The sequence below is a fragment of the Pleurodeles waltl genome, chromosome 11 (assembly GCF_031143425.1).
Source record: "Pleurodeles waltl isolate 20211129_DDA chromosome 11, aPleWal1.hap1.20221129, whole genome shotgun sequence".
Taxonomy (NCBI): Eukaryota; Metazoa; Chordata; class Amphibia; order Caudata; family Salamandridae; genus Pleurodeles; species Pleurodeles waltl.
This window is the reverse complement of record NC_090450.1, coordinates 18,247,818-18,265,084: the sequence shown is the minus strand read 5'-3', so window position 1 is coordinate 18,265,084 and position 17,267 is coordinate 18,247,818. Positions and strand designations below refer to the sequence as shown.

At 47.8% G+C, this 17,267-nt stretch overlaps 1 protein-coding gene across 2 annotated transcripts in view; it reads right to left on the bottom strand.

Annotated features, from left to right (window-relative positions):
• Nucleotides 1-17,267, bottom strand: part of LOC138265247 (fibrillin-2-like) — a 514,969-nt gene that overhangs the window by 380,594 nt on the left and 117,108 nt on the right. For both annotated transcript variants that reach the window (XM_069212836.1, XM_069212838.1), the window contains exon 14: nucleotides 12,600-12,779. In XM_069212836.1, coding sequence (XP_069068937.1) covers nucleotides 12,600-12,779 — 180 coding nt within the window. The remainder of the gene's footprint in view (nucleotides 1-12,599; nucleotides 12,780-17,267) is intronic.

The window sequence follows — 17,267 nt, the reverse complement described above, 5'->3', positions numbered from 1 at the left end:
GGGATATGAAAGTAAGCATCCTGCAAGTCGACAGACACCATCCAGTCTTCCATGTTCAACGCCAAAAGCACCTGTGCTAGGGTCAGCATCTTGAACTTTTCCTGCTTGAGGAACCAATTCAAGATCCTCAGGTCCAGAATTGGTCTCAAACGACCATCCTTCTTGGGAATCAGGAAATACCTTGAGTAAACTCCTTGACCCCTTTCCTGCTCCGGGACAAACTCCACCGCGCCCTTTAAAAGGAGGACTTCTACCTCCTGTTCTAGCAACAGGAGGTGTTCTTGTGAACAATACGAAGGGCGGGGCGGGATGAGGGGCGGAAACTCCCGAAAGGGAAGGGTGTAGCCTTTTCCCACAACACTGAGAACCCAAGTGTCCGACGTAACAGTCTCCCATTTGGTGAGAAAATGCTGTAATCTTCCCCCTACAGGAGAGGAGTGAGTGGGAAATGGTGGAAGCCTAAGGCTGCTTCCCCTGCTGCACCCCGCCAGAGGATGAGGAAGAGGCAGAGTGCTGCTGAGAAGCTCCCCTGGTGCGGACCCTACCCCTCCCCCTAAAAGATCTATAGGGATGGGAAGAGGCAGGTTGCTGATATCTTCCCCGAAAGGAAGAGGAGGAAGAGCCACGCCCAAATCCACGAAACCTCCTGAAGAATCTGGAAGAGGCCGTGGAAGAAGGAGCTTGGAGTCCCAACGACTTAGCCGTGGCCCTGCTCTCCTTAAACCGTTCCAAGGCCGAATCAGCCTTAGCCCCAAACAGTTTGTCCCCATCAAACGGGAGATCCAACAATGTGGACTGTACATCTGCCGAAAAGCCCGAGTTACGGAGCCAGGCCTGTCTCCTTTCCACCACAGTTGTGCCCATTGCTCTGGCTACCGAGTCGGTGGTATCCAGTCCCGTCTGGATAATTTGGGTCGCAGCAGCCTGGGCATCAGAGACAAGATCCAAAAGACCCTGGGGAAGCTCTGTAAACGAAGAGGAGATGTCATCCATCAGAGCATGAATATACCTCCCCAGGATACAGGTTGCATTGGTGGCTTTTAATGCCAGACTGCAGGACGAAAAAATCTTCTTCGACTGCGCCTCCAGCTTTTTTGAATCTCTGTCCCCAGGCACCGTCGGAAAAGAACCAGGCGCTGACTTGGACGAACAGGAGGCCTGCACAACCAAGCTCTCCGGCGTAGGGTGCCTAGATAGGAAACCAGGATCAGTTGGAGCCGTCCGATACCTCCTGGCCACGGCTCTGTGAACTGCTGGGGAAGATGCCGGCTTCTTCCACACCTCTAAAACCGGATCCAGCAGAGCGTCATTAAAAGGTAATAGAGGCTCCGCCGCGGCTGAGGCCGGATGCAACACCTCTGTCAAAAGGTTTTGTTTCGCCTCCACCACCGGCAAAGGCAGGTCCAAAAAACTAGCTGCCTTCCGTACCACTGTATGAAAGGAAGCAGCTTTTTCGGTATATTCCCCCGGGGACGAAAGGTCCCACTCAGGGGAAGTGTCCAGCCCACTGGCCGACTCCAGTCCACGCAGCCCATCACCCGAGTCCTCTAGCTCTCCTTCCTCTAGGGCTCGTTGGTACTCCTGCTCTTCTAGTACCCGGAGAGCACGCCTCCTTGAATGCAGTCGTTGCTCAATCCGCGAAGTCGACCATACCTCCGCCGAAGTCGGAGATCGGCGCCGATCTTCCGAAGCCACCGACGCCGCATCCGGCGCCACAGGTAACTTCGGCGCCGACTGAAGAGCAGTTGAAACGGATGGACCCACCGGAGTCACAGGCCGAAATCTCGACGTCGACGGGATGGAAATCCCTGGGGCCAATCCCTCCGAAGCCACCGGAGCGGCCACCGGCGCCGACACTGGCGCCGAGCCCACGTTCCCAAACGGGAGAAAGGGCATAAAGGGTGCCGGCCGAAGAGGCGCAGGATCACCCAAAGAAAAGGCCAAAGGCCCAGCCGGAGCACCCCCTGGAGCCATCTGTTGGAAGATGGCATACATCGCATTCAAGAATGCGGAACTATCGGCTCCAGGGGTGGGAAAAGCCGGATACTGGGGTGCCTGACTCGGAGGCGACCCCGACGCCGGCCTCGGCGTCTGCGCCGGAGAAAACACTTGAGGCTCCAATACCTCAATCACCGACGCCTGTCCAGGCGAAGTTGGAGACGCCGGAGAGGGCAACGGCGTCGAAGGATGCGGCGTCACCGTGGGGCTGACCTCCCATGTCCTTCGGCGCCGATCCGGAGACCTGGAACGAGCCTCCCTTGAATGACGCCGAGATTCTCTACGGCGCCGGGAGTCTCGATGACGCCGATGTCTTGGAGAAGACTTTTTCTTGTGATGCTTCTCCTTTGACTTGGCCATAAACAGCTTCGCCTCGCGTTCTTTAAGGGCCTTCGGATTCATGTGCTGACATGAATCACAAGTCGAGACGTCGTGGTCGGAGCTCAAACACCAAAGGCAATCGGAATGAGGATCCGTCACCGACATCTTGCCTCCACACTCACGACAAGGCTTAAATCCAGACTTTCTCTGCGACATTATTTCCACAGAGAAAGAGTACGCAGCAAGATATACACTGTAACCGCAAGAGTAACAGTTGCTCCCTCGAAGATAACCGTTTCGAATGCACGGAAAAAAGGGAACTGACGTCTGCACGTCGTCGAGGACCTCTTATTGCCTGTATGACGTCAGACGGCGTCGCGTGCGAGACAGTGACGTCCTCGTCGACGTGCAGAGACTAGTAAGAAGATTTCCGTCGAATGCTGGCGCCATGGGAGTATTCATGAGGTGAGGAATCCACAGGTAGTTGTATCCATCAGAAATACTCTTATACTACCAAGCGGCTCACCTTCTAGTTCTGAACGACTGGTGATTTGACGATCCACCATAAGCAACCAAGGGGTGGATCATGGGCTGCTCCAACACCCTGCATTTACTCTTTGGGGGCACATGTCCAAGCCTTCTACCCACTGCCATGAGAGTCGTGCTGACAATATGGGCGGACGCACTCAAATTGATGGGATGGTCGGCAATCTCACTATGGAGACCCTGCTATGGTGGAGAAGAAAACAAGTTACTTACCTGTAACTACAGTTATCCAGTATTGGTATCTTTCATAAATTCACATACTTGAATCATCCCCGTCGTCGAAGTGGGAGTCCCACGGTACATAAAATAGCAATAAATAATAAAAAAAATTTTTTTGCCATAGGCTATAATGGAGTCAGAGCTTGCTCATATAGCCTATCCATGTCCTTTTGTGAAAGGACCCAAACCTGCCTGCTGTCCAATCAGGCACCAGCACCCTCTAGAACCTTCTCCAGAGAAGCTCCCTTCCTCAGATTTTCCAGCACGGAAGTGAAAAATTAAAAACCTGAGAGGAATGTGAGCATCAAAGGGGAGGAGGGTGGGTCGCATGTGAATTTATGAAAGATACAAATACTGGATAACTGTAGTTACAGGTAAGTAACTTGTTTTCTTATCCAGTATTGGATCTTTCATAAATTCACATGCTTGAATCTGAATAGACAGCAGTATGGTTGATAAACATTGTATCCAGCGTGGGTGGAGGGTGCGAACACGAAGACCCTCTATCTCAATTATAGTTAATAATAATTATAATAATAATAACATTTAAATAAAACTCATATATTTCTGAGCGTGAGTTACGAAGGAATACAGATACTCTAAGTACGTGTATATATATATATATATATATATATATATATATATATATATATAAATATAGATAAAATTCATCTATCTGCATACACATTAATAAGTACATACATACGTACACTTTAGATATTTCACCAGGAAAACACACTAGAAACATGGTTATCTGCATGTTAAACCATATGACTATAACTAAGGAAAGGTCTCACCTTAATGAAAGAGATGGCGTAGCACAGCTTGTCCTACTAGAGAGTCTGCTCTTTGTGATGACTCCAAACAATAGTGCTGCGTAAAGGAGTGTGTGGTTTTCCATGTCGCAGCCTGGCAAATTTTTTCAAGGGCAATACCTTGAAACAAAGCAGCCGATGAGGAGACTGCTCTTGTAGAGTGGGCTCTCAGGCGCCTAGTCAAAGGTTTTCCTGCCTTGGTGTGACAAAATTGGATTGTGGAAGAAATCCATAGGGCTATAGTGGCCTTGGTTACTCCTGTTCCCTGACGTCCCAGAGAACAAGATACTAGGAGTTGGTCTGATTTCCTGATGTTCTTGGTACTTTGCAGGTAAAATTTTAGGCATTGTTTAATGTCCAAAGAATGGAGAGTTCTCTCTGCTATCGTAGTAGGGTTTGGTAAAAAGGTTCGTAGAATAACTGGTTCATTGAGGTGGAATGAAGATGGAACTTTGGGAATATATCTGGGATTGGTTCGGAGCATAACGAAATCCTCAGAAACAACTAAAAAGGGTTCTTTAGTAGTGAACGCTTGTATATCACTGACTCTTCTGGTAGAGGTGAGAGCGAGCAAGGTTGAGACTTTCCAGGTGATGTACTTGAGTTCAGCTCTATGGATGGGTTCAAAAGGGGCTTTCATGAGCTGGGAGAGAACAATATTAAGGTGCCACTCTGGCGGAGGTAAGCGTGCGGAACAGCCCTTTCATAAACTGTTTGATGACTCTGGTTGAACCAATAGACGGCATGTTAGCCGATCGTCTGTAAGAGGCTATAGCTGCTAGGTGAATCTTGACTGATGCATAGGAAAGACCAGCCTTGGAAAGGGAGAGCAGGTAAGGAAGAATTTGCTCAGGATTGATTTGAAATGGGTGAAAATTGTTCTGAGAACACCAAACACAGAACCTCTTCCATTTTAATTTGTATGTCTTATTCGTGCTCTCCGCTCGCGCTTTAGATAATATGAGCCTACATTCTTGGTTGATGTTCATATCTTGGAACTCTCTGAACTCAGGAGCCAAGCATGCAAGTGCAGTGAAGTTGGGTCGGGATGTAAGATGAGACCCTGATTCTTCGATAGCAGATTGTGGTTGCAAGGGAGACGGACTGGATTGGCTATTGACCGGAGGAGGAGCTCCGTGTACCAGTACTGCCTCGGCCACTTGGGGGCTATGAGAATGATCTTGCAGCCTTCGGTCTTCATTTTCCTGAGGAGTCTGGGAATTAGTGGAATGGGGGGAAAAGCGTATGCAAAGATCCCGGACCATCTTATCAAAAGAGCATTTCCCCACGACCCCGGGAGTGGGTATCGACTGGCGTAAAACTGGCATTTGGCGTTCAGGTTGGTGGCGAACAGGTCTAGGATCGGCCAACCCCATCGTTGAAAAATGCTCTCGAGTATGGTCTGGTTGAGTTCCCACTCGTGACAGTTGTCGTCTGTCCTGCTGAGAGAGTCCGCTAGAGCATTGTTGACCCCCGCCAGGTGCTCTGCCCTGAGGCGGACGTTGTTCCGTGTGAGCCAGTTCCAGAGAGACTGAGCTTCCCTTGAGAGGGAGAGGGATCTTGTTCCTCCCTGCTTGTTGATGTAGAACATGCTTGTTGTGTTGTCTGTTCTGACTAACACAGATGATCCTGCGATGCGTGGCAGAAAAGCTTTGAGCGTAAGATGAATCGCCTTCAGTTCTAACAGATTTATGTGCATCTCTTTTTGGAGCTTGGACCATTTGCCTTGAATGCGCATGTCCTGTAAGTGGCCTCCCCATCCTTCCAGGGAGGCATCCGTGGTGATAAAGAAATCTGCTATTGGTGCCAGAAAGGTTAGACCGTGGGAGAGGTGGTTGATGTGGGACCACCATTCTAACGTCTGCCGAATCCTTGGTGTGATGGTTATTAAATCATCGAAGGATCCTTGTGACTGGGTCCATTGTAGTTGTAGTTCTTCTTGTAGAGGTCTCATCTTGAGTCTTGCCAGCGGTACTAGGACTATGGCTGAGGAAATCATGCCCAGAAGCGATATGAATAGTCGTACTGAAACGAACTTTCTTGCGGAGATTGTGACAGCCAATTGAGTCAGCTTCTGCTGCCTTGCTAGGGTAAAATATGCCTTGTTTTGGATAGTGTCCAATTCTGCTCCCAGGAAAACTCTCCTGCGTGCGGGGAACACAAATGACTTTTGTAGGTTCACCGTTAGACCCAAACTGTTGAATAGTCTTAGGCAGGAATCTGTGGCTTTTGAGGCTAGTAGAGATGACGGAGCCTTTATGAGACAGTCGTCCAGGTAAGGGAACACTTGAAAACCCTTGCTTCTGAGGGAGGCTGCGACTGGGGCAAGGCATTTCGTGAAGATTCTCGGAGCTGATCTGAGGCCAAATGGCAGGACTCTGAATTGATAATGGGCACCGGCTACTGTAAAACTGAGATATTTGCGATGTTTTTGGTGTATTGGAACGTGGAAGTAGGCGTCCTGGAGATCTAAGGTTGTCATAAGATCTTCAGGATTCAAGAGGTGCAAGATATCTGACAATGTGATCATCCAGAAGGATTGTTTCCGAAGGAACTTGTTGAGCTTCCTGAGGTCTAATATAGGACGCCACTCTCCCGACTTCTTCCTTATGAGGAAAAAACGGGAGTAGAATCCGAGACCTCGTTGCTGCAGAGGAACTGCCTCTATGGCCCCTTTGGCCAGAAGGCTGAGGACTTCCGCCTGAAGCAGACGAAGGTGGAGAGAGCTGCCTGATGTTGGTGGGTGAAGCTGTGGCTTTTCTGTGAACTCCAGGGTATGACCTCTTGTCACTATATCTAGCACCCACTTGTCCGATGTTATCTTCTTCCACTCTTGGATGAAGTTGGAAATGTTTGCTCCTACTTGTTGATGTTGCGGGCATTGAGGGAGCATAGCCGGTGCCTGTGGAAGATCATTGCTTTCTGGGTTGATCTCTGGATTGTGACCCCTGTCTTCGTTTTCCTCCCTGTCTGGTATAGGAGGCAGTCGATGATTGCCTGTACTGCTGATGGTATGAAGGCCTGTACTGCGATTGCTGGTACTGTCTATGAAAGGAGCCTCGAAATGAGGTGAAACCTCTCCCTCTAGCCCCTCGAAAGGGCTGCTTCCTGTACTGCAGGGTACCCAGGGACTTGGCCGTGTCTGTGTCCGTCTTAATGGTTTGAAGTGGCGGAAACCAGTAGAGGCTATGTCCAGAGCGCAGTCAATAATCTCTTCCGACGCAAGCTCACCTTCCTGTAGGATCTTACGTGCCTCTTCTTGCTTATTTTCTGGGATGAGGTCCAGGAAAGGTTGCATGTCGGACCACATTTGACGATCATATCGGCCCAAAATTGCTAATGAATTTGCTGCCCTGACAGTGATTGCAGACATTGAGGAGAATCTTTTGCCTATATTATCCAGTCTGCGACCTTCCTTGTCTGGAGGAGTGGAGATAGGCGTTGATGGATTTTTGGAGCGCCTTTGAGCAGCCTGTGAGATGACCGAATCAGGCTTTGGATGGCCAGTAAGGCATGCCGGAGAATCTTGGGTCGCCTTATATTTTTTATCCAGTTTTTGTGGAACTGGAGGAACAGTAGCCGGATTCCGCATAATCTTTGTGCCCTCGCTCCAAATGTAATCAATAATCGGAATGGACCGTACCGACTTCCGTGATTGTTCTTTGAAATCATGCAGGAAACATTCCGATTGGGAGACAGATGTTGGTAGGTGGAAACGTACTGCGGCTCTGTCCATAAGATTATGGAAACCACCTATGTCCTCGGGCGGAGAATCAGAGGGGCGAGGAGGTGGTGGAGAAGGAGTGGGGGCCAAGTAATCATCCCATTCCTCTGTAGGATGTTGAGGAGTAGAAATTTCTCCTTCTTCTTGTTCTTCTTCCCCTGAAGTGGAACCTTCATCTCTGGGGGGTGCAGCTAACACAGAGTGTGATGTTGATCTTGGAGTAGCTGGAGGAGGAGGAGCATTACCTGGCGTCACCGTAGAGACCGGCGCCGGTGGTTGACCTTCCGCTGGAAACCTTCTCCTATAATCCTGAAGCATGGATTGTAAATCCTGGATTAAGGAGGAAGGCATTTCTACGGTGTCTCTGTGTTGAGGCTCCCGTGTTTCATAGTATTGGTCCTGATGAGAGTAGTATGGTTGATACTGTTCATACTCATTCTCTTCATCGTCATTTTTTTTTTTTCTTGATATTTGACATGGAGCTGCGAAGGGCTATGCGCATCTCCAAAAGGACCTTCGTCCGATTCCTCCCAGTCAAGAAGATGACTGGGTAGTAAAGCTGATGGTTTCGCCGACGATGGTTTCGCCGATGATGATCTTGCCGACGATGGTTTAGTCGACGGTAGTGTCGTCGACGGTAGTTTCTTTGACCCTGTCGATGGCGATAGCGCCGATGAGAATGACGTGGGTGAGGTTATAGTCGACAGGGCAGTCGTCGACGGTGCCGATGGAGTCTGGAGAGAAGGGATCGGACCCCTTACCGTGATGTTAAGGTCGTCGACGCTGACGACGGTCTCATCGACGATGAAGTGGAGACGGTAGATGTAGGTACGGTCGTCGTCGTCGTCACGGTCGTCGACGGTGCCGCGTTGTTCTAATTTTCAGAGTCATCCTTCCAGAAGTAGAAGGCTCTGAAGAAGGAGATAGATGGTAAGACTCCTTCTTTTGAAGAGGAGAGGAAGGCTCAGAGGAGACTGATGTCTGTAAGCCCTTCCCATGATGAGATTTCTGCCTCTTTCTGGATTTCTCTATGTGGCCTAGGTCCTCAGATCTGGACCTTTTATGTGGCCTCTCTGACCCACTCTCCTCACCTGAAGTACAGGATTTGGCCTGTAACCATGTCAGGAGTCTGCCCTCCCGGTCTCTGAGGGTCTTTGTGGAGAAGGTGCGGCATATTTTGCAGTCCTTAACCTGATGTTGTGGGTAGAGACAGTACAAACATTCTTTATGTGGGTCATCCACATGGAGCCTTTTCTTCCCACAGGTCTTGCAAGGGCGGAAAAGGCCTTTTCTAGAAGAATCTGACATATTTGAAGCTTTCTTGAGAGAAAATCTCTGAAGTAGAAGAAAAAACTGAGCAGAGCTCACGGAGACTCCCTTCACACGACGTGCGGTAGAAAATCTGAGGAAGGGAGCTTCTCTGGAGAAGATTCTAGAGGGTGCTGGTGCCTGATTGGACAGCAGGCAGGTTTGGGTCCTTTCACAAAAGGACATGGATAGGCTATATGAGCAAGCTCTGACTCCATTATAGCCTATGGCAAAACATTTTTATTTATTATTTATTGCTATTTTATGTACCGTGGGACTCCCACTTCGACGACGGGGATGATTCAAGCATGTGAATTTATGAAAGATCCGATACTGGATAAGTTGTCTTTCACAAGCCACATCACTTTGCGGGTTCTCCACCTTGGACACCATTGGCATCTCTGTACTCAGAAACATCATGTGCGATGAGTCGCAGATGTCCTTACAGGACCTACTATTAGAATATGACCTCCACCCCTCCCGGTTCTTCCGATACCTCCAACTCCGGCTTGCCCTCACACCCTAAATGTAGTCAGTGGAGGATATCCTCGAGTATTCCCCACTGGAGGCCAAACTCCTCCTGATGAACATCAAATATCATAACCTTTCAGTCACATACCGTATGCACCTCCGTGTAATGCCAGACTTTATGACGGGAGTGAGGGAAGAGTGGGCAAGTGATTTAGGCCCATTGGGTGCCGAACACCGGATCGAGGCAGTTGCCTCCCCTAGGGAGGCAGTGATTGCATCTCAGTTTCACATGATCTAAATCAAATTGCTGCATCACATGGACCTCACCTGTGCTCTGCTATTAAAGATAGGAATGATCCCTTTGAGCAACTGCTTAGGTTGCAACCACCCCGAGGGAGACTTAATGCACACATTCTGGCAATGGCCTACCCTTTTTCCTTTCTAGGACCATGTACATAGAACTCTGGATGAGATACTGGACTGGAAAATTCCCAGTGATCCTAACCTAAACTTACTATATGTCACAGAGGGCTGTGAGGGGAATAGATATCAAAGGGCACTGCTATGGGTAGACTTAGTGGTTACTAAATGAGACATAACGCAGGAGGGGAAAGCCATAATGGCCCCACCCGTCACCAAAAGGACTAAGGACATGGACCACCTCATGGGCCTGGAATGTCCTATAGACCTGGCGTGGAGCTGGTCCCAAAAGCACCACAAAATTTGGAGGGGATGGGCCGAATTGAGAGGCATTGCACTAGAACTGTGCATGTGGCAACCTTGGTCCATGAGCAGAGAACCACACTCCCACAGAGGAGAATTAGAGTAAATAATAGGGGATCAAAACACTTGAGAGCTCATTCATGGTGACACGCTGTATTATTCTTTTGTATATCTTGACATGGCATAGTGGTATATGCTCCACGATGTGTTGTCATAATTCTATACCATCTTCTTTGTGCACTACACCGGATGTGGAAATGGTTTGGGTAAAACAGAAATCAATAAAAAGTTTTTAAAAAATGGAAATGCAGAAGCCTGGTCCTTGAGAATACAAACAGTAGTGACTCTGCAATGAAGACTTTCAAGTTCAAAAATGGAACTTGCAAGAGAGAGAAGTGAAAGGAAAAGGATGCAGTAAATGAAAATGAAAAACAAAGCAGTCATGCTCTAAAACCCAAAAATATAGAAACAAAAGCAGTTATGTCTCCACCATATAGCACCCACAACTACCAAAGGAAAGCTCTAATCATGCAGATGATCACTGGAGAGAAATGAAGGCCAATAAGGTTGCCCACTACATTGACTGCTCCTCGGTGTAAAACAGACAATATTTGAGCTTGACATAAGAGTAAGAAAATGACGAAATGAAATTGCTGTCACTAATTTATTCTGGGTCTGGTGCATCCTTTACTAGTTATCTTTTGCAAGCTGGCAAACCATTTTCTGGTTGGGCTTTTGTGAACCATCCAAATGCTGCACCCTTCCTAAAGGTTGCTCACTGTCTGATTATGTAATCCTTAACAATTCATCACCTTCTTTCCCTGCCCCCTTAACCATTTAAACCCTTATAATGTTAAACACATACATGTCCAAGAATCATTAAGTGCCTTCTGTACAATGCACTACAATTTAGCAAATGTAGACAGAATCAGGCGTAAACAAAAAAACAGAATCCCTAGAAAACCTATCAGGACTATTAATCTGAATTGAGCAAAGGTGTTCAGATTATCCCTAACACTTTTACCTTTAGAGGCAAGTCTTGCCTCTGGAGATATAGTCCTAGGTTGACATTAGCTACCTGAACAGCCAGTGTATTCATCCATGCAGAAGAGAAGACCACCAAAATCTCCATGAAATCTGGACTAGTAACACAGGCCAGTGAGAAAAGGGCTGAAGCAGTTTCCCTACTAGTCTACTGTTTCTAGGTAGATGGCCGATGCCTGACATGGTTAAAGATGTTGATAATAACAAAAAAGTGATAGTTAGAATGCAGAAATTAATCTCAGTCATGGGTAATTACAGCATTACCACTTACAGTGCCACTAGAAACAGGCACCAATCCTATGCAAATCAGCCTTGGATTTGTCCCAACAAAAACATGATCCTGATCTGCCAAGTCAAATACTCTCTGATGGGAAGAAAACTATCCCCAAATTGCTTTTATGCATTAAATAGTGCTAATAAGAGTTAAGTTTGATAGTCTGATAATGGTCCCTAAAAAATGGAGGACATGGACATTGAGGAATCAGCAGTGGGAGGAGGTCTTGAAAGCATCTAGCCATTATGCTTCTGAAGGCTGGCAGCTGAGTAGTTCTAGCTAAGCTGGCTGTGCGAAAAGATATTTCAAATGTCTTTCTTCTAGGGAATGATGTCTTTATATTGGAGTTGGCAGATGCTAGTGTGGCTTTGTAGCAGGTGATCCACTGAGAACATCTTGAGGAGGAAACCTGTAGGCTCAAGGCTGACAAGAATGATCAAGAAAGAGAGCAGTGTGGACTTACTAATGAAAAATCTGCCCCAGGGTTTGCTATGATCATTTAAAATGCTGCAACTGTAATTGTGCCATAAACTGCATTGCATATTGAGAAAAGAGTGCAACAGATGTGCAACACAGCAGCATAATAAAAACCTTATTGGGAAGGAGGAGCAGGGAAATGAACATAAGTAGGAGCGCTTGCAGGAGAATGGGCATATGTAATAAAGTGAGATGTAGCTTGAGGACATTGAAATCATGGAAGAAGGCGAGGAAGATACCACAAAGGCAGAGGGCACTGGAAAGTTTAGACACATTCAGCATGGTCAGGGGGAACTTGGAAGATGCAGGTAAGTGGATATTGGGCACAAGTTGGAGGGCATGCGGGAAGGCAAGACAAATAATAGGTGGGTGATGGACAAATAGTTCACACACCAGTGCAATGGCGAAATTGTGAAATGTGAGAACATAAATACTGAACACATTACCTTATGGACCAGTAAATTACGTGTCAGTGGAGACTGGGAATTGTTACACACAGCAGATGAACATAAATGATTTTGGACACACAACAAAAGAGCAGAGGGAAAGAAATATATAGCAAAGATTTGCAGATTATCTTGCATCTTCAGCAATTCACCCAGAACACTTCCTTCACACTCTACCCCAAATGGCAGGCATAAAATCCCAGCTCTCCCAACAGCTCAGCCGTAATACTCACAGCTGGTCCCTGCTCACGTGAGAAGTCCCTGGCAGGGAAGGGTAGCACCTGCTCCCAGGTGATTCTGATGGCCCAGAGGGCACTGAATTGTGTGTCCAGTGTTTTGAAGTATGTTGAAATAGATGCCTCAAGGCGTGATTTGAAGTCACTGGTGGATGGATTTCTTTGGAAGTCAAAAACCTAAGAAAACCGGAGAAATTAGGTTAATCTTCACCCCTCAAACATCATCCTTGTCACCCACATACTGATTCACTTTATAGAAGCTTCTCCACTTATATTGTTTCCATCAGTCAATACTCACAATGAGCACTTGAAAAATCAAGAGCATGTCGCACAAGCCCCGGGCACCACCTTGTCTGTCCCTGATGTGTAGTACATCAGCTATCATTTTTCAAGCATCACAAATCCGGGTATCCTCCAATTTAACAATATCCCTCTCTCATTCCATTGCTTTTTTTACTTAGATAAAACAAAGGACATTAGAAAGACAGAATAAAACCTTGTCATTTACAGACATATTGGCCAAGGGATAGCCACTTCAAACATGACATTTCCAGGGAAACCCTAATCTCATTACACAAGGAGGAAAACGCTACCAAGGCATAGATTGATATGTTCCTATTGGAGACATTTGTAAAGCTGTAATATGAAAATCTATTTACACATTCACACAACACCCTTTATTTAGACACTGATACCCAAGGTGAAGCTAGGGTTGGGAAGGTGGCTCTCAGAAGTTTCTTCAAATGAACACACACAGTAATATGTCTATTTGTCTTTAAATATGTTTTTTTGAGTGCATCTGTGAGTGGGTGTGTGAGTGTCTGTATAGGTGTGTCAGTAGTTGTGTGAGTGACTCTTCCACAAAGGAACCTCACTTGTCCTTTTATCCAACAAGGGTCCACAGCTTTGCATGAAATATCTACTCAAGTTATTTCTGCCTCCTTGGGTAAAAGCTTAGTATGTACTCTACACTACAGCTGAGTAATGGAGCACAAGGAATTGTCACAAGTGACCTTGTGTGCGTTTGTCAATGTGATTGTTTCTTGTGCGTCTTTCTCCAGAATTCTATGATAACGTGAATCCTCCTACAGAGAGCCCAATAAGATGACAAAGACGCCGGCTCCATTTTCTGCGCTTTGTGAGTGCAGGGGAGACATGTTAAGGTATGTAGTGGACAAGGGTCATCACAAGATGCCTAACTCCACCAAACCAAGGTCCGTCCCCTTATCAATGTGAAGTAAGTGCTTCTTTGTTTTGTGGCGATGTCCTCATGATCCTCAGGATCAAGATTGAACCATCAAAACCTGTGGGAATCGCACTGTGGGTCCCTTTGGGCTTTTTGGAAGCTGTCCATCACCCGGGCATCAGGGAAGGAAGACACATGCAACTACTAAGGTAGACTGTGCAAGGCCAAGCGGGCGCAGCTTCAGGGCGATTTGCACATTTGCATATTCGTAGCAATTTAAAGGGAGAAACCTGGGGGACAGGGGCTGCATGGTCCTATCCCCTGGCCGACCTCCCAGGGCCCACCTCTATTAAATGGGGCAGAGGACCCAACCTAATATATATTTTTGTTGGAGGGGGGCTATGTGGCCCCCTCCTTGGGTTGATCTTGTCTCCGGGACCCCATGCCACAGGGCTCGCCCATCTGTCCTGGGTGCCCTGCAGGGCACCCAGTGTGCAATGGGCACACAGGCGGAGCCTCAAGGACATTGCGGTACCAGCTGGCTCCCCACCTTCTGCAGGAACCAGCATTTCTGTCACAGACAGGGAGCTGCTAAACATGCAGCTCCCTGTCTATGAGAGCAATTGCTTCCTCTGTTTCCCTGATCTCATGCCTGTGGGCAGGGAAACAGAGGAAACCACCATTTCCAGCAAGCAAGAGCTAATTGGCAGCTCTCGCTTGCTGGAACCAGACTGTTTGCTCTGACTTGGCAGAAGCTGTCAAAGATCCCACCAAGTCGTAGCAAACAGCTAGGTCCTTGGGCTGGGCACCCTGAGACAAAGAAGGAGCAGGTCCTGAGGGTGGCGGTCCCCAGGGCCATTACTGGCAGCCCAAGAAGGACCACGCAGCCTCTCTCTAGCTTCAGAAATTTGACCTGAGGGAGGTGGTGGTTGTAGGAAAGTAGGATCTTTCTAACACAGTTACTCCTACTTTTGCCTGCTGTCAGCGTATTTTGACTGTAGTACACTGGGATCCTGCTAACCAGGACCCCAGTGTCAGTGTTCTCTCACCTAAATTTAGTTGGTAAGCAACTTTCATACCCTACAATTGCTATACTGGCATACCCCTGTGAATCCCTAGTATATGGCACATAGGTACCCAGGGCATTGGTACATCAGGGGTCCCCCATGGGCCACAGCATGTATTATGCCATCCATGGGAGCCAATGCAAATTATGACTACAAGCGTACCATTGCAGCCTGTGTGAAACGGTGCATGCACCTTTCACCCCAAACAAGAATATACTTATAAGACCCTATAAGTCACCCCTAAAGTAGGACCTTCAGCCCAAGGGCAGGATACATAGTTCTAAGTGTGAGGACACCCCTGCATGAGCAGAGGTGTCCCTACAAACGCCGGCTCCATTTTCTGCGCTTTGTGAGTGCAAGGGAGCCATGTTAAGGTATGTAGTGGACACGGGTCATCACAAGATGCCTAAGTACATAATGGCTTCACCAAACCTAGTCATGTTTGATATCAAACATGATGGAATCATGCAACCACGACAACTGCAGTGTTAATTGGATGATGCATTTAGTGGGGGTGGTTTCCTTAGAGGATTTTCCCCATGTGTGCCTGTACAGTCTTGCAGGTTCTGCGTGCAAGCCAGTGCTGCTGCCACCCCCAGACAATGTTCTGCCCTCCTGCTGCTGAGCCTAACTCAGACAGAAGAAATAAATTCCTGCAGAGGAGAGGTTTTACCACCTCTCTTTTAGAAATAGGTGTCTTTGGGCTGTGAGGGGGGGTGCTCCTGAGCCCCACCAGACTGCTTTGAAGGGCACATTTGGTGCCTCCTTGCATAAACTGGTTGCTGGAGCACCCGGCTCCCACTCTGTTGTGAAACCACACAAAGGACCACCTTCCTGTCCAGCTCCTCCCCTAGGGAGGTGCCCAGAGCTCTGCCAGGTGGCCACTTGATTCTGCCATCTTGGAAATAAGATGGCCAGAGGTCTCTGGGAGCATATGACTGGTCAGTCCACCAGATTAGGGTCCCTGACTACACCTGATAGGTGAGTCACTCCAGAAGCAGTCCAACCCCCTTCCTGGGTTTCATCAGGGCTCCTCTGAGGATAGGACCCTAGATTCATCTGCAAGACTCTTTTGCAAGGCACTTCTTTGAACTGGACACTAGGACTGCTGCTGGGCTGTGGTCCTTCGTTGGTGCTGCTTGGCCGGAACCCCTGTGCACCATATGTGTTTTTTGTTGCCAAGGCTTGTTGGCTCTTTAACCGGAAGATTTTCTAGCTCCAACAAGCCCCTGCCTCCAGCAACACACCAGTCCAAGAACAACATCTTCTTGCAACCCCTGTGATGTGGGCATCTATCTTTGTGTGCTGCTAAGGCCTCCCTGGGACTCCCTGTGCCTGCCATCTGTGGGACTTCTAGGGGTCTCCAATGATTCCTGCTGGTTCTCCTGCTTGCTGAGGGCTGGCCCTGATGTATCTACAAATGTTGAGTCCCTTGGACCTTGCTGGTCCCCAAAACCTGCAGCACCTTGTACAATGCTTTCATGCATTTGCCAAGGCTTGTTGGTAGTGCTGCTAAACCCTGATCCCCCTGCAGTTCGACGACTGGCATGGGACAGCTACTGGATGACTTCTGGGATCTTCCTGCATCACCTGGACACAACAGTTGCACTTCCACGACAACCGTCCATGAGGAAAGCATCTTCAAGAAGGGTGGGCATTGCCCTTCTGCACCCCCTGAGCATCTCTGGGTGGTGTGGACTCTGTCCTCTCTTTCCTTAGGTCCTCTTCATCGGGAATCCATGCTTGGGTGTCAGTCTTTGTTGGATGTGTTTTTTACAACCCACTTTTTTAGTATATGGTTAGCCCCCCCACCCCCACAGGGGCCCATGGTCTTTTATACCGCTGGTTAGGAGATATACCAAAGTTAGTTTAGCGTCTGTGTTTTAATAAATAATACATTATTTTCCTGCGCTATTTAAAGCAGCTCCCTGCTTGCCTGTGGGAGCAATGTCAGCTCCTGCAGGAGACAGGAGCTGGCTGGGACAGCTGGGGCCTTCACGCTCCCCGGCAGTTCCTATAAGGCATTCTGAAAATAAGTAATCCAAGTGTGTTTTCTCTGCAGCTCCACCCTGTAAAGTTACCTGATGAAGACGCTCTATGAAGAATCACATTGGCAGACACAAAAGGTCACTGAGGACATTTCATCAACTTCTTTTACGTAGCTGTAGTGTAAGAGATGCACTACACATTTACTCAAAGAGGTAGCACATACAAATTAACCAGTACAAAGTAATCCAGTTGGGTAGACATTTTGCATAAAAATGGCAGTTCTTTGATAAATACACATGGCAGTATTCATTTTGGCATGATGCTTGTTTCACAGAAATTAAACCTCAACAGGAAGCACTTACAGATATAAACAAAGCAGGTGCTCAAGTTGAAGCTCCACTGCTGAAAAGTACTAATCATCCA